Source organism: Nyctibius grandis, chromosome 3 (assembly GCF_013368605.1).
Source record: "Nyctibius grandis isolate bNycGra1 chromosome 3, bNycGra1.pri, whole genome shotgun sequence".
Lineage (NCBI taxonomy): Eukaryota > Metazoa > Chordata > Aves > Nyctibiiformes > Nyctibiidae > Nyctibius > Nyctibius grandis.
This window is the reverse complement of record NC_090660.1, coordinates 44656109-44681170: the sequence shown is the minus strand read 5'-3', so window position 1 is coordinate 44681170 and position 25062 is coordinate 44656109. Positions and strand designations below refer to the sequence as shown.

Sequence of the window (25062 nt, the reverse complement as noted above, 5' to 3'; positions counted from 1 at the left end):
TAGAGTGGGTGCTCTAGCATGCAGTAATTGTGCTCAAATTACAGGACCTTTCCATATGTAAATCGTGTCCAAGCAGAACTAGGTCACAGCTATCTTCAGCCCTAAAAAGCATTTCAGTCAGCCATGCAAAAGAGAAATTATGCTTATCACTTAGCTTGCTTCAGTTAACCTGTGGGGCTGTGCATCCCTCCACAGCGTCTGCGCTGTGCAGTCAGCCTCGTGAACTCCCAGCAGCGGTGCAAACCAGAAAGCAGCACTGACTACTGTCGATGGAACTGCAGTTTCCTTCTTAGCATTCCTGATGGCAGAGAGCTCATCTGTACTCCAACACCACACTCAAAGCACCCACCCCCTGTGCGCTACAGCATGGAAAGAGCTAAGGGAACTTCCAGCTGTAGTGTGAGAGGCCCTCTGTGCCTGAACCTTTTAACTCACAGTCAGGCTGAACTCCTTCCATGCAAAGTGGAAGTAGCCTAGCAGGTACAGAAGACACCTGCAAGCTGAGGCCTTGCTCTCACAGCACCAGCATGGCATCAAGCAGTACAGGTACAAACAAAGGCCAAACCTATCCAGAGAAATGTCCTTTCTGTGTGCTAATGATACTAAGGGACAAGTAATAATGTTGGCCTTATGGTTTGGGAAAGAGTGGTTTGTACATAAAGATCACTAAAATGAAAAAGCAGATTTGTTCCACAAAAGGAATTCTAGAATAGACGCTACCATCCCTCAAATGTGCATGCCACACTTTTTCCTTTTGTAAAACACTATTAAAGCCCTTTATCTCATTATTTCATTCCAGAAAGCTGTTCCAGAATCTGTAGGCTTATACACCTTCTGAATTTGCTGCTGCAATAAATGCTAAAGTAAAAATGGGACAAGCTCTTCCAGACTAATAAAAGAAAATAGCGATTAAGTAAACTCACACCACACGTCTATCGGCTTAGCAGATGTAAATGTAGCCTAGTAATTCTTGACTTTAACCTAGTGGCAAGAACCTTAATGTAATCTTAAATTAATCCTGTAACAGTCCATTAGAATACTCTCAGACATAAGGAGCAAAAAACCCTTAAGTGACCATTCTCACTGTTCAACCCCCAGAGATCCAGATTTAACATGAGATGGCGTTCACTAACTGCAAGGAATGTAATGACTCAGCACATGACAAGCATAAGAACACGCAGCGTTCTTCTGGCAGCGAAACAGAAGCGGGCAGGGAAGGACGTCTGTAGAGCTCACAAGCTGAGAGTATGTACAAGGAGCAGGACTTTGACTCTTGTATCAAGTTTTAAAGTAACTTTAAAACTTATACATTATGCCTTAACGTGTCAGCAAAACAACATGGCCATTCACAAGGACCAGAGCACCTACCTGTAGTGAACTGATCCTCTGCTTGTTTTGTATTTTATAAGTACAGATCAAATAGGTCTTTCAGAGATTTAATTTTTAAGAAGTCTAGCAAATTGAAACCGGCAAAATTACTGTCTTTCCACCAGCTTTGTTTCTAATAGGCTTAACGTTTTGCTATGCAAAAAATCAACTTGTAGCAAGAGATCAGTAGCTTGATCTAAAGCTTTCAATGCTCAAAGATTAGTTCCACTTTGAGTAACTTTTTTTTTTTTTTAAGAGAAACACTGAATAATCCCAATGTGTTTCAAGTACCTGACAAATCACTTAACACAGCAATTTCAGTGTAAAGAAATAGCTTTCGAGAAGCAATTTATGCTTTGAGACAGATGTGACAGAGGGGATCTACTGCAAACTAGCAACAGGCCTATTATATTCGGGCAATGCTTGTACAAGCAGTTCTGCCCATCTTACCACATTTTTGATAACACTTCCACAGCTGAAGCAGCTTGAAAAGCAAAGGGAAACTACTGAAAAGGGAAACTACACAGCCATGTACAGGCTTTGATTTAAGAAGTTCCTCATCATCATTTGGGAAGCATCTGACACAAGCTTCCCTTCACTAGACACTTCATTTAGATGCAATAGATTTAATGGGCCTCTACTTCATTTTACTGCCTCCACGTTTACTCCTGCTCCATTCACACTTGCCAAGTTCACATGACAAATCCTCAAGCAATAGCCCAGTAAAACTCCCATATTCAGGTGAGATATTGAGCATATTTCAATTTTTGGCATTAGCATATCCAAAGGAGGCACACAAGCAGCTGACAGCACATAGTGACCAAAATTCTTGTCTTATAAGAGAGGCCTTTTTCTATTTACACACAGGTCCACTGAACAAACTACTTGTGTTTACACAGTCAAACTGTGCTTTGCAAACATGAGTTTTGTGAGATAAAACCTATACTTTGAAGTTAAGAAGGCCTCCCAGAAAGCCACTAAGCTGATACAGAGGGCCAGAAACCAAAAGCTAGATATTGTGAACTGCTTCCATTCACTTCTGAAGGGCATTTTGCTGAAGAATATTCTGAGATTGAACTAGAAGCCTCATGGAGAAAGAATGGGACAACTTCGAGTTTAATATTTTCCCTCAAAAGTCACCCTGTTGAAGTGGAGAAAGAGACACCTTTCTGTCCTGGTTTGGCCCAAACCAGGCCAATTAGTCTTAGAGAAACCAAGGTCACTGCTAAATTCCTCACTGCTTACCAGTGAAGAGCCGAAGGGGGTTGTACCTGCAGGGAGGAGCAGATGGGGCAGGTGGCCCAGAATTGACCAACGAGATATTCCATCCCATACACGTCATTCTCACTTTCCTATTTATCACTAACCCACTGCCTCCTGGAGGTGGGGCCCAGGAGGGAGGGGCCCTCCTGTCTCCCACTGATTGGTACCAGCTTTGCCAATTTTCCAGTTAAAAGCCTGCAGGTGTGATGGCAGGGGGAGCTATTGCATTTTGCCCTCTGCCCGTGCTGGGTGGAGCTACTGCATTTTCCCCTCTGCCTGTGCTGGGGGGAGGTACTGCATTTTCCCTTCTGCCCGTGCTGGGGGGAGCAACTCTGCCTGAGGAGGATTTCCAAGCTCTCAATCTTGGCTTTGTATATATTTGTATATATTTGTATATATTTGATTATTTCTATTATTATTGTTATTATACTCTTTTTCATTATTATAGTTTATTAAAACTGTTTTAACTTTCCAACCCATAAGTCTCTCTCCCTTTTCCCTTTCCCTTGCGGGGGGGAGAGGGTTAACAGAGAGCATCTGCCACCTGGTTAATAGCCAGCCCAGCTTTAAACTGTGACAGATTTATTGGTGCCCAAGGTGGGGCTCGAGAGAAGGTCCAACAGGTTGCTCTGAGAAGTTGAATCCGGGCTCTGGTGGGAGGAGACCTGGAGAGCTCAGCTGAGAGAATACCAGATTTCTTCCTTTGAGATTTACAAGGGGTTGGAAATTAAAACAGATAGTGAAGATGGTGATGTCATTTTTGAATGCTGGGTTATCTCATCTTTTTATGGAGTTTCTTTCACAGTTGAGTATTGCAATGATGCCTTACCTGCCGTGGGCACTGTGTTATTGCTTGCTTCTTATGAATGTTTACATGCAGTTTAGCAGTGGGCGCTGGTTGAAATGTGTTGTTTTGGTATGGGGTTTGATACTGATTTATGCTGTGATAAACTGGGCAGTTAATATTCCGATCTCTTATCTCTATGACACAATGATGGGCAGCTTTAATCGCGAATCAGTAGCAGCAACTTCATCTGCACGCTCCAGGTGTCCTTTAGCTGATTCTGTTAATGATTACACTTCCAGTTTTACTTTGGGAAATAGTACCTTCTCCTTTTCTGCCAAGCTGATTCCGCTAGATTTTGCGAAATTAGGATGGTGCTGTCTAGGTGGCATGTTTTTATTTTTGGTTGTCCTGAATGTGTTTCTGATGTGGGATAAGATTAAATATCGGTGCAGAGACAGTTGTAGGTGTTATGCAGCAACCTCAGATCCTACAGTGTGTACTGCCGCTACAGCCACTAAACCCACTGAAGCCTCGGCAGCCTGTACCACAGCTGCTACACCCCCCAAGATGGCCACTGCAGCTACTCAGACTCTCAGCACTCCCACGACAGCCACTGCATCTACTCAGACTCCAGCATCTATCGAATCTGTACCAATTGCTCCTGTAACCAGGAAGAAATACCAAAAGAAATCGGCTCGTGAAGTGAAGGATGATGACTCAGAGCCTTCTAAGGCAGAGCCATCATATGACCCAGGTGAGGGCCCTTCTCAGGCAGAGTTAGGACCCAACACAGATGGGGGTTCCCTTGATCGTCCTTTTAAAGCAGACCCATCACAGAAGAAAGGTCCTTCTAAAGCAGAACTATCACAGGAGGAGGACTCGGACGTAGAGATAACCTACCACTCTTTATCCCTGAAGGACCTGAGAAATATAAGGAAAGACTTCAGCCGTTATGATGGTGAACCTATTATTACCTGGTTGCTCTGATGCTGGGATAATGGGGCAGACAGCATGCAATTGGATGGCAGAGAAGCCAGACAGTTGGGATTCCTGTCCAGAGATGGTGGTATTGATAAGGCGCTTGCAAGAAAGTCAAACACTATCAGTCTCTGGAGGCGACTCTTGTCAGCTGTAAAGAGCAGGTATCCCTATAAAGATGATGTTATGAGTCACCTAAGCAAATGGACCACTATAGAAAAAGGTATTAACTACCTTAGAGAACTGGCTGTGCAAGAGATTATTTATAGACACCCACGGGAAGTTGTAGATCCTGTAGATCCTGATGAAGTGGAATGCAACCGATCCATGTTCCGGAAGGTTGTGAAGAATGCTCCACCGACATATACCCATACATTGTCAATATTAGTATGGGGAGAAGATGCTATGGCACATTCTACTGTGGGCGAAATGGCTAACTGTATGCGACAGTATGAAGATAGTATTTCTTCCCCACTGCAGGCACGCATCTCGGCTGTGGAAAAACTGACTAAGGAAAACAAGGACTCATTTAAACAACTGTCAGACAAACTGTCCATGATCGAGAATAAACTTGACTCTCTACCTACACAGGCGCGCGTTGCAGCTGTTAGGAGAAAACGTTCTCCTACAGGACCAGCTCAAAGGAAACGGAACACATCACGAGGTATCCTGTGGTTTGCCCTGCGTGGTTATGGGGAGGACATGAGCAGATGGCATGGACAACCTACCAGTACCCTACAGGCACGAGTACGTGAGTTGCAAGCTAAAAGAAATACCAGAGAATTTTTCTAGAAGGATGGCTGCTCCAGTTACCAGTGAGCAGGACCCCAGCCAGGGTAGATGGGCCTCAAATTCCTTTTTCCAAAGTGTGAATAGGAGAAATGAAGGTCCAGTCCCTGTGAGCAGCACGAATCCATTTCTTAATTAGGGGGGCCCTGCCTCCAGCCAGGTGGAGGAGAGGGACAACCGAGTTTATTGGACTGTGTGGATTCGATGGCCTGGCACATTAAAACCACAAAGGTATCGAGCCCTGGTAGACACTGGTCCACAGTGCACCCTAATGCCATCGGATCATAAAGGGGCAGAATCTATCAGCATTTCAGGAGTAACAGGAGGATCTCAAGTGTTATCTGTATTGGAAGCCGAAGTGAACCTAACTAAAAATGAATGGAAAAAGCACCCCATTGTGACTGGCCCAGATGCTCCGTGCATCCTTGGCATAGACTACCTCAAGAGAGGGTATTTCAAGGACCCAAAAGGGTATAGATGGGCCTTTGGTATAGCAGCTGTAGAGACTGAGGACATTAAACAGCTGTCTACCTTGCCTGGCCTCTCAGAAGATCCTTCTGTTGTGGGGTTGCTGAAGGTTGAAGAACAACAGGTGCCAATTGCTACTACCACGGTGCACCGACGACAATATCGCACCAATCGAGACTCCCTGATCCCCATTCATAAACTGATTAGACAATTAGAAAATCAAGGAGTGATTAGTAAGACTCGCTCACCCTTTAATAGTCCTATATGGCCAGTGCGAAAGTCTGATGGAGAATGGAGATTAACTGTGGACTATCGTGGCCTAAATGAAGTTACGCCACCGCTGAGTGCTGCTGTGCCAGACATGCTAGAGCTTCAATACGAACTGGAGTCAAAGGTAGCCAAGTGGTATGCCACCATAGACATTGCTAATGCATTTTTCTCTATTCCTTTGGCACCAAAGTGCAGGCCACAGTTTGCTTTTACCTGGAGAGGTATCCAGTATACCTGGAATCGACTGCCCCAGGGGTGGAAACACAGTCCTACTATTTGCCATGGACTGATCCAGACTGCACTAGAAAAGGGTGGAGCTCCAGAATATTTGCAATATATTGATGACATCATTGTGTGGGGTGATACAGCAGCAGAAGTTTTTGACAAAGGGGAGAAAATAATCCAAATTCTTCTGAAAGCTGGTTTTGCTATAAAAAGAAGCAAGGTCAAGGGACCTGCCCGGGAGATCCAGTTTTTAGGGATTAAATGGCAAGATGGGCGTCGCCAGATCCCGATAGAGGTGATCAACAAAATAACAGCTATGTCCCCACCTACTAACAAAAAGGAAACACAAGCCTTCTTAGGCGTTGTGGGTTTCTGGAGAATGCATATTCCAGATTACAGCCAGATTGTACGCCCTCTTTATCAAGTGACCAGAAAGAAGAATGATTTTCAGTGGCGCCCTGAACAACGACAGGCTTTTGAACAGATTAAACAAGAGATTGTGCATGCAGTAGCCCTTGGACCAGTCCGTATGGGACAAGATGTTAAAAATGTGCTCTACACCTCAGCTGGGGACAATGGTCCTACCTGGAGCCTCTGGCAGAAAGTACCAGGGGAGACTTGAGGTCAACCCCTAGGATTTTGGAGTCGAGGATACAAGGGTTCCGAGGCCAATTACACCCCAACTGAAAAAGAGATACTGGCAGCATATGAAGGAGTTAGAGCTGCTTCAGAGGTAATTGGTACTGAAGCACAACTTCTCCTAGCACATCAATTACCAGTACTAGGCTGGATGTTCAAGGGTAAGGTTCCCACTACCCATCATGCAACTGATGCTACATGGAGTAAATGGATTGCATTAATTACGCAGAGGGCTCGAATAGGAAACCCTAATCGCCCAGGAATCTTAGAAGTGATCATGGACTGGCCAGAAGGCAAAGACTTCGGAATGCCACCAGAAAAGGAGGTGACACGTGCTGAAGAAGCCCCACCATATAATGAACTACCAGAGGATGAGAAGCAGTATGCCCTGTTCACCGATGGATCCTGCCGTCTTGTAGGAAAGCATCGGAAGTGGAAAGCTGCTGTATGGAGTCCCATACGACGAGTCACAGAAGCCACAGCAGGGCAAGGTGAATCAAGTCAATTTGCAGAAGTAAAAGCCATCCAGCTGGCTTTAGACATTGCTGAACGAGAAAAGTGGCCAAGGCTGTATCTTTATACTGACTCATGGATGGTAGCAAATGCCTTGTGGGGGTGGTTAAAGCAGTGGAAGCGAAGCAACTGGCAGCACAAAGGTAAACCTATTTGGGCTGCTGAATTGTGGCAAGATATTGCTGCTCAGCTAGAGGAACTAGTCGTGAAGGTACGTCATGTAGATGCTCACGTACCTAAAAGTCGGGCAACTGAGGAACATCGAAACAACCAACAAGCGGATCAAGCTGCTAAAGTGTTCCAAATAGATTTGGACTGGGAACATAAAGGTGAACTATTTTTAGCTCGGTGGGCTCATGACACTTCAGGTCATCAAGGGAGAGATGCAACATACAGATGGGCTCGTGACCGAGGGGTGGACTTAACCATGGACTCTATTGCACAGGTTATCCATGATTGTGAAACATGCGCCGCAATTAAGCAAGCCAAAAGGTTAAAACCTTTGTGGTATGGGGGGCGGTGGTTGAAATATAAATATGGGGAGGCCTGGCAAATTGACTATATCACACTCCCTCAAACCCGCCAGGGTAAACGCTATGTGCTTACCATGGTGGAGGCGACCACCGGATGGTTGGAAACATACTCTGTGCCCCATGCCACTGCCCGGAACACTATTCTGGGCCTTGAAAAGCAAATCTTGTGGCGACACGGCACGCCAGAGAGAATTGAGTCGGACAACGGGACTCATTTCAAAAACAGTCTCATAGATAACTGGGCCAAAGAGCATGGCATCGAATGGGTATATCACATCCCCTATCATGCACCAGCCTCTGGGAAAATTGAATGGTATAATGGGCTGTTAAAAACTACCCTGAAAGCAATGGGGGGTGGAACCTTTAAAAACTGGGATAAACATCTGGCACAAGCTACCTCGTTAGTTAACACCAGGGGATCTATCAATCGAGCTGGCCCTGCTCAGTCAGACCTTCTACATACAGTAGAAGGAGATAAAGTCCCTGTGGTGCATGAAAGGAATCTATTGGGAAAAACTGTCTGGGTTCTTCCTGCAAGGGGCAAAGGTAAACCCATTCGTGGGATTGCTTTTGCTCAGGGACCTGGATGTACTTGGTGGGTGATGTTGCAAGATGGTGAAGTCCGATGTATCCCTGAAGGTGATCTGATTCTGGGTGAGACTACTTAATTCTGAACTGTATGTTGTTGCTGCATAAGTGTCTTTCAGGTTAAGACAGTGGTGATGAGACCGGAGCTAGCTTCATCAAGTGGCGTCCAGTAACCTCCTCGAGTCTGACATCTTTAACCTGCAACCCGTGGGCACGAACCATGACAAAAGAGAGACTGCTAGCCAGAAAGACTGCTGAGAGACTGCTAGCCAGATGGAAACCCACAATCCTGAACCAAATGAACTTAATGAACTTTTTGTATAGAGATGAATCATAAACTAGTGATATGTGTATATATATTTGAAAATGAAAAGGTAGTGGTGATCTGAGTATGACATGAATGGTATGGAATAAGGGGTGGAATGTCCTGGTTTGGCCCAAACCAGGCCAATTAGTCTTAGAGAAACCAAGGTCACTGCTAAATTCCTCACTGCTTACCAGTGAAGAGCCGAAGGGGGTTGTACCTGCAGGGAGGAGCAGATGGGGCAGGTGGCCCAGAATTGACCAACGAGATATTCCATCCCATACACGTCATTCTCACTTTCCTATTTATCACTAACCCACTGCCTCCTGGAGGTGGGGCCCAGGAGGGAGGGGCCCTCCTGTCTCCCACTGATTGGTACCAGCTTTGCCAATTTTCCAGTTAAAAGCCTGCAGGTGTGATGGCAGGGGGAGCTATTGCATTTTGCCCTCTGCCCATGCTGGGTGGAGCTACTGCATTTTCCCCTCTGCCTGTGCTGGGGGGAGGTACTGCATTTTCCCTTCTGCCCATGCTGGGGGGAGCAACTCTGCCTGAGGAGGATTTCCAAGCTCTCAATCTTGGCTTTGTATATATTTGTATATATTTGTATATATTTGATTATTTCTATTATTATTGTTATTATACTCTTTTTCATTATTATAGTTTATTAAAACTGTTTTAACTTTCCAACCCATAAGTCTCTCTCCCTTTTCCCTTTCCCTTGGGGGGGGGGAGAGGGTTAACAGAGAGCATCTGCCACCTGGTTAATAGCCAGCCCAGCTTTAAACCGTGACACTTTCAAAGATGCCAAATGATTTAAGAACAAACTCATACACTCCCTGAGATTCTCATGCTCTGAAGCCTGTTGTTCCCCTTTACCTTTTTTTCCACAACTTACACAATGCAGATGGCTATCAACTCAATCAGATCACACAGGAAAAGCATAACATTTGTTAGCTGGGTAGAATAGACCACATTTAACAATTAGTATTGTACAACTATGTTCTCCCAAGAAAGCACAGTATTATTTAACTCTGGGATCACTGTCACAAAGAACAAGTGAGTGGCCTGTGCATATTATACATCCCGTACAAAACTAAAAAAGCAACTACACTGAACACTTCATTCTCTGTAATACAGAGGATTAAAGTTAAGGATCATAGCATTGCTGACACTTAAAAAGCATTGTACAGAGCCACTCAGGCCAACATCTTGAGGCTCCTTTGAAGAGAAACCGGAATGAAGAAAAACTAAATTCCTAATGCAAGAACTACCACATCATTTGCTTTGCTAACCAAGGTAACTATGGCCACATTCTCACTACTGTGAGACGATGTCCAAAATCACAAATTAAGAAAGAACAAAGGGGTTGCACTCAGGAAGCAAAATCCAAACTCATGAAACTTGAATGTTCAAGACCCTACAAAACCTATCTCAAGCTTCATGCGGACACTTGGTATTATGTCTCACAGGCCATTCAAAGAAGGGGCATTAAAGCTGGCAAACTTTAACAGTATGCTAATAGTATGCTACTAATTCAATTATTTCTGACAGCTACTTTTCAAAACAAACATATTGCCCACATATGTAAGAACACCTTTGCCACTAATCTTTATACCATTTTACAGTCTGTACATTTTCAGTGTTTGCAATGGGTGACACTGTCAAGATGTAAGACTACTAAAATTCAATTCATAGGATTTCCATAAATACAACCAGTCATCTTTCACCTAATTTATTTAAGTTTCAATTTTTTCCAATTCCAAACAAAAGCTAAATACAAGTTTTAAACAGGTAAGCACTAGTTTTATCCAAAGGGAGCAGGCTTATGCAGTTTTACTCCAGTAAAGTACTCAAACCTTAAGCAGAGCCTTGTCATCAAAACTATACAGTAGTCTTCCTTTTATCATTGCACAATCTTAAAATGTTCTGTCAGAACCAACTTTTGACACTCCGAACACTATTTTACATTGTTTTATAATGTCTATTCCAAAAGAAAAAACCTCAATGGGTTTTCCATTAGAAATGTTTTAGAAACCAGTATTTCCTGCACAGTTCACCTGCAAGTTTACAAGTCTCAACTCTCAAGAAAAAATAATCCTCTACCAACATTGTTTCTGCAGCTATTTAACTTTTATTTTCAGCTGCTTTAGCGACTTCAGACTCCAGGTCTGCCTCATCTGTATAAATGCATCCAACTGAAAAGAATACTTTCATACAGTTATACAGCAACTTGGGGAAAGAGATCCAAAATGAAAGTGCCAGTAAACTTAGACATGGCCCAGCAAAATAAAAGAGGCAAAAAATGCCTACACATTAAATGAGATGCTTTTTTTTTAAAGAAAGATTTCTTTCCCGCATTTACTTCCTCTTGTAATAGCCACTTTTCTGTTCATTAAAATGAATGATAGTGCTGTTTGATACAATCATTAACAGCAAAGCTATAAGGCTTTTATATCCATTACATTCACTTCTCACCCTCCAAATACTGATGGTTAACATTATAGATGTTAGGGGACATGACCAGCACAAATGGGAACACCACCACAAATGATCACCTTGTGCTTTCGGACACATTTGTTTCAGTGTACAGTCCCTTCATTTCACATTTTAGTAAGATGCTGATGCAGTGCAGAAGCGTGCAGAGCATCCTCTCTTTCACAAGGTCCACGCAGAAAACATCTAAAAAAAATCGTAAAGTTCTGAGATACAAATGATAAAAAAAAATCCAGGATGATCAAGTTTCACAATGTATAGTGTTCTGAACATGAGTCCATTTTCTTCTAAATTCTGAAAGAATAAAGTGGTGAGAAAAGTGAAAATCCACTGCTGCATTCTGTGATCTTCCCCATTTTGCTGGCCAGTACCTTATTCTGGCATGTAAGGACAGAGGTGATCCTCTATGGTACCAACCGTCCAGTGAGTGAGCTGCTCCTGTGGCAGGTACAGGCAGATGCTGCATAACTTGAAGATTGTAGCTTTGTTTTTTGGAGTCTAGAGGCAAAGAAAACCCAAAGAAAAGCTATTAAACATGAAAGTTAACTCGAGACTAATAGGCAGACTGCCAGCAGATCCAGCCCAATTATTAGCTTGCTGTTGGTTGTGGAGAATGAGACATTTAAAAGCCCCTATTTCATCCATATGAACAGCCTGAACTCAAAATTAGTCTGCAACCTCTAGTGTCTAAAATATTTTCACTATTCAGTTCATTCTTTACTTGAATAATTTCTGTAGCATCACTCAAATTAAGCCAATGTTTTTGTTTTTCTAAAACACTGTTAAGTCTATTTCAGAACTTATTTAATTTTTAATACAAGAACATTAAATTAATTCTGTGTGAACACATCTGTGGCCCATAGCTAGTTTTTGCATGTGTGAATCCTATTTATAGCATAAGTTTCCTCTGAAACTGTTGAAATGCAAGCATGAATGCATGATCAATTTTTCTACTTGAGTACTTTGCAAAAAAATCACAGATGTTCCCAAGAAAAAAGCATTTTATGATTAAAACACACTTGTTAAAAAGATGGACAAAATAAGCTGACCTGCAAGTGCTGTCTGTCAATGAAGAGAAACACTGACTGATTAGGGTTGTTGACAACAATTCCAGTCTTGTCCTTTCGGCTCAGAACATGCAGAAACTGTTTTTCATAGTCACCGTGATGAAATTCAAACTTGGCCTGAATTGTATGAGGGAGGGGAACAAAATGCTTATTAAGCTAAAGCTCACATTTAACTAATTTCCTTCAATGTAGGACTTTACAACCACTTTATTTCTTTCCTTTTCTCATCTATGAAAAGCAGAAATTGGGGACCACAGCAACAACGCCACACTTGAGTCTTGGCACAATTTAAAGAATTCCTAGTTTCATTCTGCCAACACAGACATTAGTCATTGCAATGATGTATTAACAATTCAAAGGTACAACTTTAACTGCATACACAAAACCAGATTGAGCTTGTTCTGTTAGAACATCCCTGTGCATCAACAATACAGCACATTTCTTCCTGTAAGTTACTATTATAGCAGAACCAGCAGAGAAAATATACAGTAGCTTCAGATTTTTGAACGATGTTAACAGCTAAAGGTGGCTACTGAAAAAATAGTCTAAGAAATTTATTTCAAGGTAAAGTGATTATGCAAAAATTCCATCCATCTCAGACCCTCTTCCATCTAAAAAATACAGCAACTTGGGATACTCACAGAACCTTAACGACACCATTATATTTAGACAAAGATTCAGTTGTACTAAGAGCCACATCTGATCCCCTTCTACAAATAGTAACATGATGATATGTATTTATACATACATGTCATTTGCAAAGGGTCCTTCAGACACTTAAATTTTGAAGTGCTAATGTAACAGTGCATAAAGATAGGAAGCAGAATTTAGCATTCAAAACACTGACTGCTTTATAAATAAAACCAGCCAACATACTTTCTAACATCCACAGAAGTCACACACCTTATCAACTTATTGGTTAAGAGAGAGTACTTTTCCTCCCCTCCAGGTGTAAGTTACTTATTGAAGTTAAAAAACAAAATGAAATACCTGAACAGGCCTAAAGGGTTCATCAGATCCCTTCCACCGAGAAAAGAGGAGACAGACTATCTTCTCAATATCATTACGAGGCCAAAGAATGAAGTCCATCTCCTGGGTACAGCCAATCACATCCTGCAAGTAGTAAAGTTCTGTACTTAGTTCCCTCCCTTAGTCAAAAACACAAAGCAACTTATCTATACAGGCACATAATTAAAAGGTGGTGCTTATTACCATGTTTGTGTAATTTTCCATTTGTGTTACTCATAGCACAACTAAAGTCTTCCTCGCCTTCCACTGAGTTAATATCTGTATCCAGTTAATATAAATTCCAACTTCAAGAAAACGTTAGCAAAGACTGTCTTCCAATATTCATAAAGCAAAACCACTTAGTTGTATAGCAAAAGTTGTTGCAGGAGTTAACATGTGCCTACTAAAGAACAAGGGTGGCAAGAAGATACGATACCCAAAGCATATCTGAATGAGACAGATGAAAGGTAAAGCTTGAGCACTACATATTTAAACAGAACTTCAGAATACATATGCTGTTACCCCTTCTAACTAGACCCCATGAACACATGCCCTCAGAGCCCTCGTGCAGCAGAAGAGTTGAGAAAATAAGAGCAGCAGGATTAGCCTTAACATTCACAAAGAAAAGCACAAGTGTTGAAAACAAACTAAAATTCAGCAAGTGTAAATAATAACTTTACCCTGCGCATAGACTGGTAGCGGGGTGCATGAAGCTGTACTACATCCTTCTGCAGAAGCTCTAAGGAACTTTCCAAAGAATAGCTGGAATCCCGTACACCTTTCAGGATATTTTCTTCATAATTATTGGTCATGACTGGTATCACTTCAGACACTTCAAAAAGCGCTGACTTTTTCTTCTAAAAAAAGGATAGGTTACATTAAGATTACAATCCTTTCTAGGCACTCATAGATAACACTTTATTTCAGAATTTGTGATTTTCTGTTAGCATTCATGTAAAAAGTGCACATCACGTAAGTTAGGACTTTGACACAAACAACACTAAGATTTACATGCAAAATTTTGTAAGTTAAACAGAATCATTCCAACAACTTTTTAGAGAAAAAAAAGTTGAACATGTTTTTGTACTCCCTAAAGATGCAGAGTTACATGTCAATCTCGCAAACATTAACACTGTATGTAAGCATTAACAGAACTGCCCTTCTATCAGGTAGAATACAGGATTCTGGGCTGGCCAAGAGCCCTCTGCAAGCTTTTCTTTGCAAATCAAGTAACACTTTCCCCCTCCCCCCCCTTACTTTAAAGTTGGTCTTTTATGAAAAAGTCAAGTCTTTCAGTGCCACATTGGGTAACAGCGGGTGATCAAGATCCAATCTGAAGTTAGCTACAAGTCATAACCTTCTCAAGGAAGGACTATTTTAATTTGCTAAATAACTTTTACACTTACTACAAATATTTCAGTATCTCTCAAGCAAGGCCAAAACATTATGGGGAATTTGGAAGAACAGTTTTTGCTGTATGTAAAACCACTTCAAGTTGTATGTCTGCTTCCAAAAGCTTTCTTGTAGCTCATGAGAAGCGTTGACCTATTTAAGAAGTACATGACAGAGCGAGCGTGTTTTATCAAATAACCCTCTGGATCCCCAGCCAGGACATACGTTACAGGCAACTATTTGCTGACCAAGCCAGGCTGAGCTAAACTCCTACTTTAAGCAAACTGATACTGGATGGATATCTTCAGCTCACTGCGATATAAGCAAATATTATAGGATTTGAAACAGGCATTTGCAACACATTTCTACAAAGCAACCAGAAAGTAGTATGAATGCTCCAACTAAAACCATTAAAGTCATATCATCTAAGAAACTCTAGTTGTTACCACTGCTTAAACATTCATATTTAGCATTATGAGACAGTACCAAGAAATTCCATCCCACTATACCCAACTGTTTGCACTAGAACTACTGAACAAAAGCAAACTGAACTTTGAATTTTAAGGAAACTTTTAAATTAAAAAAGTTCAGAGAACAGAGTCTTCATTAAAAAACATAACTACTACAGCAAATGCAAAAAATATGCCTTTGAGGGGATTAAACAATTTCAGTGCTCATCTACATGCACTTCCTGCATTATGCACTCTCTTGCCATTTGCTTCTATCTTCACTTCCTCATCACTTGTTCAGCCCGTTCACTTCCTGTAAGCTCCTACTTTTCCTGACCTTCTGTGGACAGAAACTCTCCTACAATTCTGGGCCTACAGTTAGCTTTAGAAATACCACCAGGCTCACCACCCTGGCCCAGAAGCGCAGCATCCAGCAGCAGCAGACAAGGAAGCCAAGCAAATGAAGACTTCCTCTTCTCCCTCCTCACCCCCTTTCAAATTGGTAGCAGCAGTTTCACGTACGCCTGCATGCCTGGGCCATTTCAATAGTGTATTTTGCGACTCCTCCGTTCAGCTGCCAAGTTCTCCCTTCTACTTTAACCAGATCAACACAGTAACTTTAGCAATCACTCCAGCCAGGTCTCCCTTTTTAACTCAACTGTTCACAGCCAACAATTATGCAATGCAGACCCCAATTAGGCTTAATGAAGTACAGTATTAGCTTCGAAGAATATTTACCCAATACAGAAGTTACCAAGTAATCATTTAATGAGGCACTGGCACCCTTTGCATTACAGAACTATAAACATATGAAAAGCCAAAATGACAAACATGAACTAAGCAAATATAGCAATTAAAAAAGTTTAGAAGTCAATGGAATCTATTAAGGATAAACCATAAGATGCAATCAAGCAGGAAGATTTTGCACAGCATAGTTAACATGCATTGCAACAAGCAACATGGTAAGAGAGAAACATTATAAACCGAGTTACCTTGTCTTTGAACACAAAGGCAATGTACATCTTGAAGTCAAACTGGTCAGCTAAAGATTCTTTTTTCTTTCTAAGCTGAGCGCGAAGTCTGTTCAGAGCTTGTCTCTTCCGGGAGTTTGGGTCCCCCATTTTGTAATACAGGTGGTACTAAAGCCTTTGGAAACTGTCGCTAAACTGTGGGCACCTTTTCATAAGACTCAAGTACAACAGAAACAAGTCGTTTTATTCCTGCTAATACGACTGAACAGATAAAACGCGAATGTGACCCAAAACCGCACCTCGGGCAGTATTTTACGAGAATGTCGTATTGGAGGGGTCAAGAAACAAAGTAAGTAGTTGTCCAGCCATGGCTGGACAAGAGGTTTTACAATAAACCAAGAAAAAAACCCTAAGAATTTGAAGAAAAAAATTTTAACACTTTAGCCGCAGGAATAAGTGGGCAAGAATGAAAAAAAAAAAATGGGAAAACCCCAAATCTTATCACAATTTATGTGTACAATAAAAAGCAACTGGCACAAACCCAATCCATGGGCGGGGGGGGGGGGGGGGGGGGGGTGTATTTTTGCTCTGCTTACAAAAAAAAAAGTGAAGCTGAAATTACAAATTGCGTTTTACCCCAGCCAGATTCATGACTCTACTGTAGATTATTATTCTCAGCTTTCCACTACTGCTATGTTGCCTTTTTTTTTTTTCTTTAGAATTATTACACTTGGTGGAGAGCAGAGAAAAGGGTGCCAAGGAAGAGTGCACATCCTGGGAGATTGATTTCTCTGCCAACGACAAAATCAACTACAGACAACACAGTGCTGGTTTGCAGGGGAGCAAAGAGAAAAAACAGCAGAGTCATTTCTAACTTCATCCTGCTCATCATCAGGCACATCATTGCCCTGAGGCTACTGCTGCCAAAGAGAAGAGGGATCATGATGGCCATAGACAAGGGGCAGGCAGGGGTTCAAGGGACAGTATTATCTCACCTAGAGACTAAAACCCAAACCAGTGCCCCAAACCCGGGCTCCTTACCAGCGGGAGAAGCCCTACATCCCCCAACACCTCACACGCTCCCTGGGCTGCTGATCCCCCGGGGATCCCTCTCTCTCTGCTGCGCTCCACAGCAAGCACGGTCAGCCGAGGCTGTGCATGGCCAATGCTTTTCGCTTCTCCTTAGGCCTCTCTCTACACAAGACGACAGAGGCTGCAGCGGGCCTGTGCCCAGGGCAGCGGGACACCCACAGTCGCACAGCGTCTCCCCCTCTCACTTCATGGTCACGACTTGGGAAACATGGGAGAGTTTCGCTCCTGCTTTTCTCGCAAAACAGGTTTTCGGTGTCAATTTTTTTTTTTGGCGAGGTTTTTTAAAATTGCAAGTCTAGGTTGCAATTTTAAACCTCTAAAACACCCTCCCCCCAAAAAGCAAATCCCCAATTATCAGGTTATTTTCTTCCTCTCTCCAGACATTTTCCCCCCCCAGGTGTTTGATTAGTCGGAGTTAAAAGTTTTTAGGTTAGCAAATTCGTCGGACCAAGTTAAGAAGAGGGGAAAAAGTATTCCCCCCTCCTCGACAAAAGTTAAAAAAAAAAAGGAAAACAAAACCAAAAAAAGGAACCCCTCCCAAAACTTCCCCCCCCCGACTTAAGCAAGAGACTGAGAGACTCAGAGAAGAGACCGAGACCGTGGCCCGCTCGCTACCCGCAGCCGGCGGGCGCAGGAGGAGCAGTGGAGGCGGCGGCGCTGCTAGCAGCACGGAGAGGAGCCATGTCAAGATAAAGCCACGAAGCCGCGGAGCCCCCCCATCCCTGCCACAGTGGACACGGTGACCGGGCCGCCCGCTCTGCCGCTGCTCAGCCCCAATATGGTCCCCATAGTCTAGCTCAGCGCCCCGGTGCCGGGGAGTGGGGAAATGGTGGCGGAGAGAGGACGAGGAGAAGGAGGAAGAGGCGACGGCGGTGGCGGCAGCGGGAGGAGGAGACGGCGTCGGGTCCCTGCGCTAGTGGCTCCTACGAAGGGCGGCGGGCATAGAGATCTCGGAGCGGCGGCGGAGAACGGGGACGGCCGGGAGAAAGACGAAAGGGCTGAAGGCCTCTCTTCGCCCAGGCGGTCCCGGGACGTCCTCGAAGGCGGCGGCAGGAGCGAGCGGGAGCGCCTCGGTCTGCGCCTGTGCCTCGGCTCGGGAGCGAGCGCGGAGAGGAGCTGCGCGGCCACCACCGAGCGCTCAAAATGGCAGCGCCTGAGTCACACAGGCGCCGCCCTGCCCGCGCTGCGCAAGCGCTCTGCCGGCGCGTACCAAGTGCTCTGGACGCGGGGGGGGAGAGGACAGAATCTTGCGCTCCAGGCAGGAAGGCTCGGCGGTAACTGCGCTAGACACGGACATTCCCGTTTTGGGGAGGAGCGGAGCAGAGTACAGCAGTGTCAGAGCACTCCCGAGCCGCGACCACTCCAAGAATCCGGGTGGCACGTCCCTTCTGCTTCCCCGCCCCCTCCCTGTCACGCCCCGTGTCACCGCCCTCACGCCCCACGTGATGCCGAGCCTGGCACGGCCGGCGGCGCAAGGACCCGGATGGAGTTGGTCAACGCAGTTCTCGGAGAGGGAGAGAGGGAGGGCGGGCAGGAAGGCAAAGGGGGAGGCGGGGAGCGCCGCCCCCCCTCCGCTGCCCGCGGTGGTATCTGCCCGCGGCAGCCCGCCCCGCTCCCGCTCCCTCCCCCGCCCCAGCCGCCTCTCTCCCCAGTTCCGTCTTTCCGTCCCCCGCCGGGTCCGCTCGTACATAAAGGGGATCCTTAAACTTGTGCTACCCTTAAGCGTCGCGATGTTATTGCTAAATATACATTTTAAGTCTTGTAGTGGCGCGTTTTGTTTAATTTTCGTTCGTTGGGGTCTGTATTCAACCCAGCGTACACAGGTGAAGTAAACTGTAAATAAACAACAACACTAAAATCCAGTATTTGACTAAAAGATTACGGGGTGATGATCCGCTTGGTGCTGATCTTGCAACAGAAGCCTGTGCACAACCCCTGTATTTCCCCGAGCTGCGCTCCTCCGTGGCGCTCGCCGTGCTTCCTGAGGGGACTGGCTCATCTTCATAGATCAGTAATTGCTATTCCAGAGACAAAAATCTAATCCTTGGAGAAAAGCAAACATTTTCATTTCTATACTACAAGGAAAGGCTTATGCCTCCCTCCCTTCCCCTTCCCTGCGAAGCGAGGACACGGCTTACTTGTAGCTGGCTTCTTTCTGTTGGGAGGCCCGAGGCTAGGAGGAAGAATTGCCATCTTCCCTGCCAGGCCCAGGCGTGTGATGGCCCAGCCCTGGTGTCTCCCCTCAGGTGTGCCAGGGAAAGCCTCGCTATCCAAAACTACCCAGGCTGGAGGTGGCCCCGCAGCGCCCGGCAGCACGGGTTCAGGCTGTGCCTCAGCAGAACGCGCTAAGGGGATGACGACCGGCTGGTTTGTGCTGCAGCGAGACGCAGGCCGCCGGGGCGGGTGAAGGCATCTCTCCTACCTTCCCCCTGGAAGCTGGCGCCTGTGACTCACCAGAACAGCAATGATATTAAAAAGATGGCAAGCTGAAGACAAGTGTGGGCACCGTCTATCTCGTTTGATTGTGTTTCAAAGCCCACACAGCATGGCGATGGCACTCTCCAATGAACTCCAGGAGATTTCAGCCTTCTTTGTCCCTGGCCTCTGCTCCTACTTGTCTCTGCTGGTTTCCCTTGTTCTCTCCTGACAACATGTATTAGTTATCTCCCTGTAGCGCACCTTTCCTTTACACACTTGGACACCTTGTCAACTGTCCTCCTGCCTGTCTTGTTGTAGGCAGCTGCTGTGTCACAGTCCTTAGACCTCATTGTCTCTACCCGGCGTTAGTCTGGCCCTCTGATGCAAACACTCCATCTTGCCTTCCCTGCCACAGGCACTAGCCAGAATACTTGTTTGAACAGGAACAGAGCAGAAACGGATCATTTTTACCCACTTACAGATCGCTGTTCACTCCTAATGGCAATGCCTATTGAAAAGAACCTTTTATATGGAGGTAAAAAGTAAGGCATCTAAATAGGAGTATGACATTAGCTCTGCACTGCTGGGACTATTTCAAAATGCCAACATTTTTTAACTGTAATATCAGTCTGGCCTTAACGAGAGCTGTGTTTAGATAGATACCCGCTTTTTCAGTCAAAGCAGTTTTGTTTGCCATGCTGCCCTGTACGGCATTTTGTGCTGCAGTCTGAAATTCCCTCCGGTGCCCGCTGCTATTTTAAGCTGTGACTCCGTGACTCACGCTTGGCCCGTGACCCTCTTTGTGCCGGCACAGCCGATGCAAAGGAGGCCCAGCACAGCAGCACTGCTTGACGAAGGGATTGCCCTGGCACAGAAGGCCCTCCGAGGGAGCTGGTGCCTTGCTTGCCTGCGGAGGAGGAGAAAGGAAGGAGTTTTCTTCCAGCCCAGTAACTTCAGCTGCCCTCTGGAGCACAGGGAGGGATGCAGCCACCGCTACTGCCCTTTGTCACAAGGGATCGGGCAGCTGCCCAGCCCCAGCCTGAGGAATGCATCCAAAAAATTTTGTCAAATGTGGTGCTGGCACAAGAACAGTTTTTCTTCCGGAGGACTTTCTAGAAGAGCTATGAGGAGAGGAATATATATACTCAGAGGAAATATATATATATAGAGAAGAAACGGGAGATCGGTTACAGAATATTATGGGTTAAGCAGCCACCAGCTGTCTTTTGCAAACTCAGGCTGCTCAGATCCTTTCACAACGTTTCAGAAGGGGACAGGGAACTGAAACCACTCCAGGTTCCTTGTGTATAGATTGCTGCTCCTCCTTATATGGGCAACTACCCCCCTTACCAAACTCAGAGAAGATTTTTTTCTTTTTGCCCATTGGCTAGTAAAGATATCCTGACAACATTTACACAAATGAGTAGACCTACCAACCAAAGTATGAGCATACATACATGTACAGAAATATCTGCATTGTTAAAGCCATGACAGCTGAGTCTTGTCCTACTTTCATACAATTATACTTCTTTCCTCCATAGTGCACAATAATGAAGCTCATATAGTAGAAAAATGGTATATATCAACATCTTAGTTAAAATATATATTATTAAATAGCATCTCTTACTGAATGAAGGGGGAGTTAAGACTTAACAAAATAAATATTTATATGCTATTGATCGGTAATTCTCTTGACCAGATAATAGTATATTATTGTTATGCTTCTTACTGGTTATTCAATGTGGTATCATTTGTAAGAGAGGCTTGTATGCCTGAAAGCTGGTGTGTGTTTTACAGCTGTATCATTTGGTCTCATGACAGACTGCCTGTCTTCAAATCTAGTTTAAATCAGTATAAACTTTATCATTAAGGAGAGAGAAATGTGGGTGGTATACAAAACAAACCCGACAAGTAGGTTGTGTCAGTATATGCAAAATGACATAATAGTTCTTTTTTTTTAGGCTTCAATCCCATTAGCACAGCAAAAATAGTGTTTCTTGTGCATGTTAAATCCAGGCTCAGCAAAACAGTCAGCAGCTGGGTCAGCTTCTGCTTGGTTAACATAGCACAGACAAATAAGCTGGCGTCCTTTAGTCTTTCTCCCACTCAACGTGAGGAGGACTTTGTACGTTACTGTGTAGCTGCAGTCCTGTCGTCTTTGGGGAATCAAATGCAGGCACATCCCTAGGGATTTCGGTCTCTGCAGCGGGGAGGTGACACTGTTCAGCTGTCGTCTGACAGAAATACAGAATCAGGCAGCATGGGCAATAGCCCATGTGAAGGTAGGAAAGACCTTGTCACAGAAATATATCCCTTGGGAAGGAAAGTATTTGCGTAATGTAGTTTTGAGAAGCACTGGAAGCTTGGAACGTCTGGTTGCTTGTATATTTTTCCTTTTCTGCTCTGAAAAACTTGTATTTTCTATTCACCATCTTACTGTTCCCTTGCTGTTTTCAGTGAAATTAAGCACTGTAGTTTTTTTCACATTTCACAAGTTTTGTTTTTTTTTCTGTAAATTAAAAAGGATTGATAACTTTATAGAACACCTTGTTGGGTTTTTTTCCCAAAATTTATGTGATTTCAGAGTCTAACTCCTGTTTTCAAAATTAAATGTTTACACATAAGCATGTGGGCAAGATTGCACTCTTAATGCCTCTGCTCTTAATTTCCAGCTTAATAATTAGTTACTTAAAACTTAATAATTTTTAGTTAATAATTAGTTTTTAACAGATCATAGCAAATTGATGTATGTGTTATAGCCATAGTTAGGAAGAGATGAGATGGAGTCTGTTATCTTTCTGTTTATACTTTCCATGCATACTGTACTGGCTGTGTATGTTAGAAGTCTATCAGCCCTGAAGCTACTTGCTTCAAAAGCAGAACTATGATTAATTCAGTGCCAAATGTTTATGCATGACAAAAATAAATTAGTATTCCTTTCTAAGTCCAAACAAGACAAATTAGGTGGCAATTAAAACTCTCTCATACACTTCAGAGTATACTGTGATTCACTCTTCCTGCCTTTAGAGCAAACATTATTTTCCAAGCATAACAAGAATGTTTTTGTGTAGAGAAATGGCAATGTTTAATGCAGAAAACATTCCTTATATCATGCTGTGGACAGCTATATATCCACTGCGCAGCGATTGCTACAATATTAAGCTTCATTCATCACTTCCCTGTGTCCTGCCTTCTAGTTGTATGGCTGTGGTCATAAAATGGGCCATACATTCTTGGGCACATGAGGTATTGATCCTAAACTTTGGCTGAACTGTACCTACTATCTTGCTGGGTTTGTTCCATCTTAATAATTTTGTGTGTGTGTGTATGTATATATATACACATATACTTAAATACACTTGTTTATGTGTATTCTCATTTTCTGCTTGTCCAGCTTGTGCTTTCCTGACTCATTTAGGAGTGCTGAGCATATGCAGTCATGATGTCAAAATAACTAAAGGTTCTCAGTGCCTTTGCTGAGACCATAGCTTCCCCAAACGCTGACACCCAATCAATTGCCTCTTTGAGTATGGTAGTTACGATTTCTTTAACAGCTTGACTATTTGTTTTGTACAACAAATGCACATCCTGTCTCTAAACCTTTGCATTTATTTTGAAAATGTCTGAAATGCTCATTAAAAACAAGGATCCCTGCCTGCAATTTGTACATAAACCTACAATTCAAATTCCCTTAGACAAAGTGTTTTGGTATCTGAATGACTGTTGACTCTTTGTCACCATGCTGTGTCATCTTTAACTTATGTTCTCCATTACTGATGTGCAAATGCATTTGTCTTTATTATCTATCAAAACCAAAGATAGTCATGTTCCAGTGTAGGTTTTGTATTTCCTCAGCAGGTGCTTGCAAGAATAAGAGTAAAATTTGAAACAACTTGTTTTACTTAGTCTGTAAATAATATTCTAAACACTTGTAGTCAACAGAATTGGAAGTAGCTTTAGATTAATAATTCCTAGCCTTTATAGAGAATGTTTCATTTTTAAATCTTAAAGCACAACACAAATTATGTTTTTTTCAAGGTAAATCCATAGCTGAGAAGGTTGGGACCTAACAGTGTTTTAAGGTATGTCTTAGTGACTCACACAGTACTTAACTAGGGAAAAATTCAGAAGGTGAGATGTAGATTTTTCTTTTAGCCTTTCTCTGAAGCACTCAGGATCGCTATTCACAGGACAATCTTTTATTCTAATACAAGAAATTGCAGACTCTCTGGAGAGATTTAATTAATAGCAGTGGCCATTATAGAAAACCGGCTGGCATTACGAATTACACCTGGATTGTGCTGCGTATATAATCATTTGCTTTGGAAAGAGTTTCATTACCATGCAGCCTTCCGTGCTGATCAGCCTAGGGAAAAGAAAACAAACCATGAGCCGCTTGTCGGTAACACACGGAACACTCGTCTATGCGACGTAATACCCCAGAGAGAAGAGGCTGAGGGAGGGGCAGCGTTAGGCACCGTGATGCCGCTCTGCCACCTAGTGTCACCCGGCGGAGGGCGGGGAGCCGCCTGCCGCGGGCGCTCAGAGGTACCCACGCGTGGGGGGGCCGGTGTGGGCTGAACCGGAGCGGTACCCGCTTAGTCCGGACAGGATGGCCGCGGCTTGCTTCTGAGCTTGCTGGGGACTTTTGAGGAGGCCCCAGAAGATGCCACGCAGGAAGCCAAGTCTGCCAGAAGACGGCAGTGGAGCAAGATGAACAATTCATTTATTGCAGCCCAGGATTCCTCAGCTTTCCCTTTTATCCCTTAAATGAATGGCCTTTTTATTGGACAGGCCAAGAGAAAACCAGCAAGAGACCCTGAGAGCCACAGTGCCTCTTTATTGATTCAGAGATCCCAAACCCAGCCTCGGGGCTTCCTTCCTGGGACCCTTTTGCAAGGCTTCCACGCAGAGCAGGGCTGACGACAAACATTCACAAGCACAGAGGGACAACACTGCACTGAGACCCTTGACCCTCTCCACAGTAGTTCTCTGCATCTAAAACAGTTACAGGAGTGTCTTACATTAAGTACTAATAACTAAGAAAGCATTTATGATCTTTACAAAATAACAATGTACTTTACCTGCACTTAATGTAGCAGGTAGAATTAAAGAGTCCTTAAACACCCCAGAGCTAGATAATTCTCTGTGGACTACAATAAAGGCCTCAGCAAAAGGCACAATGTGACTGTCAAGTAGAAATATCGGTTTGCCAGTTCTTGATTCAGATAGCCAAGTCCAAACTCCCTCTGTATAATGCTCAGGAAGTTTCCATACACAGGAGTCTAAGCACGAGACTGGACCCCCCAGAGTCTGACCCCAGAGACACTGGAGACCGGGGTAGTGCCTTCCCACCTATCCCCACCTTCCCAGGCACCTGAAGTCCCTCCAGAAGCTTTTTTTCTGTTGTCATTTGCTAGAAAAACTGATAACATTTATCAATAGCA

At 43.8% G+C, this 25062-nt stretch overlaps 1 protein-coding gene across 1 annotated transcript; it reads right to left on the bottom strand.

Moving 5' to 3' along the window:
• Positions 1–10441: 10441 nt before the first annotated feature.
• On the bottom strand, positions 10442–18369 carry C3H6orf62 (chromosome 3 C6orf62 homolog). The gene is made up of 5 exons (XM_068396928.1): positions 16127–18369; positions 13974–14150; positions 13276–13398; positions 12268–12402; positions 10442–11716 (listed from the first exon to the last, which is right to left on the bottom strand). Exons 1-5 carry the CDS (start codon positions 16253–16255, stop codon positions 11591–11593), a joined length of 690 nt encoding a protein of 229 aa, XP_068253029.1. The 5' UTR covers positions 16256–18369; the 3' UTR covers positions 10442–11590.
• Between the last annotated feature and the right edge of the window lie 6693 nt (positions 18370–25062).